The sequence below is a fragment of the Pungitius pungitius genome, chromosome 2 (genome assembly GCF_949316345.1).
Source record: "Pungitius pungitius chromosome 2, fPunPun2.1, whole genome shotgun sequence".
Classification (NCBI taxonomy): Eukaryota; Metazoa; Chordata; class Actinopteri; order Perciformes; family Gasterosteidae; genus Pungitius; species Pungitius pungitius.
Window position 1 is genome coordinate 2,509,904 of NC_084901.1, and position 1,188 is coordinate 2,511,091.

At 46.8% G+C, this 1,188-nt stretch overlaps 1 protein-coding gene across 1 annotated transcript in view; it reads left to right on the forward strand.

Annotated features, from left to right (window-relative positions):
• The window catches only part of LOC119211341 (synaptotagmin-10), a 2,623-nt gene extending 2,232 nt beyond the window's left edge, over positions 1-391 (forward strand). Inside the window, 1 exon segment of the mRNA XM_062558412.1 lies at positions 222-391. Within this exon segment, the coding sequence (XP_062414396.1) occupies positions 222-391 (170 nt within the window).
• Positions 392-1,188: the final 797 nt, after the last annotated feature.

Sequence of the window (1,188 nt, forward strand, 5' to 3'; positions counted from 1 at the left end):
AGAGGGAGAGAGAGAGAGAGAGAGAGAGAGAGAGAGAGAGAGAGAGAGAGAGAGAGAGAGGCTTAGACAAGTCTCAACTGAAACATGGACTCGTTAAACCAGTCAGGCCAGTTTTACAACCAGTTAATTGCAGCCTCACACACAGCATCTCTCATGTTTTGTTTTCGCCTTTAATAATAATTAAATAAATAAATAAAGATAATCACTTCCTTGTTTCCCAGTCAAAAAGAGGGAGGGGGTCAAAGCGGGCACACCACAGGCCAAACATCTGGAGAAAGCCATGCCGGGTCTGAACGTCCGCTCAGAGAGGAGGAAAGGGCCGTTTGGGTCGTTGGGGGCGGGGCTTACACCAGCCCAGCGGGTGTCAGGAGCCACGTCTTCCGAATTCTGACTTTAGTAGGTTGGTTCCTTACGTTCACATGTAGAAAAGGAGCTAGTGTACCAGAAAGACTCTAGATTACAGTTTAAGGGGCCTCAACGCAACGTTCACATCGAATTATATTATTAGGCATAAAGTTCTGATGAATTAAGGTCGTCAAAAAATTTATTATGACCTCCGGCTCGCCCGATGTGACACATGTTCTGGTTTGGGTCAGTTAAATTGAAGTCGTTGTACAATACAGATCATTTTAAATTAAAAAAAACTTATTGTCTTTAAAACTATGAGACAGAAAAAGCACAGATTTAAAGTAGAGAATCATGATCAACACTGACTCACGCAACAAGAGAAAAACATTTATTTTATACAGATGAGCTGTCGTAAAGGAGTCACTTCACACACGGCCCCATGCAGCCGACTGGAACAAAAGGAGAAAACAGAAGGTTTGAGTCTGAAGAGGAAGCCGCTTCATGCAAGGAGCCAAAAAACGGAGCCAGCGAGCTCCGTCTGATGGAAGCAACACAAGGAGGACCGACAGGAGGACACCCCCCCCCCTCACAGCGCTCTGATCTACGTCACGCTTCATCTCCCAGGATGGTTTAAGGTTTTTTACTTTCACAAACTGAAATGTGTGCTGGAGGGAGAGTGTCCTGCTGCAGGGGCTTTAATAACAAACTCAAACACACGCTCCCCAATGTGAAAACCAAAAGCTCTGGGGAGGCAGAGGGGGGGGGGGGGATGATCGGCCGGGCACCTGCCTGTCTATGGGCGCGGGCACGAATGGAGCATGAAAAGGAAGGGGTTTGAGA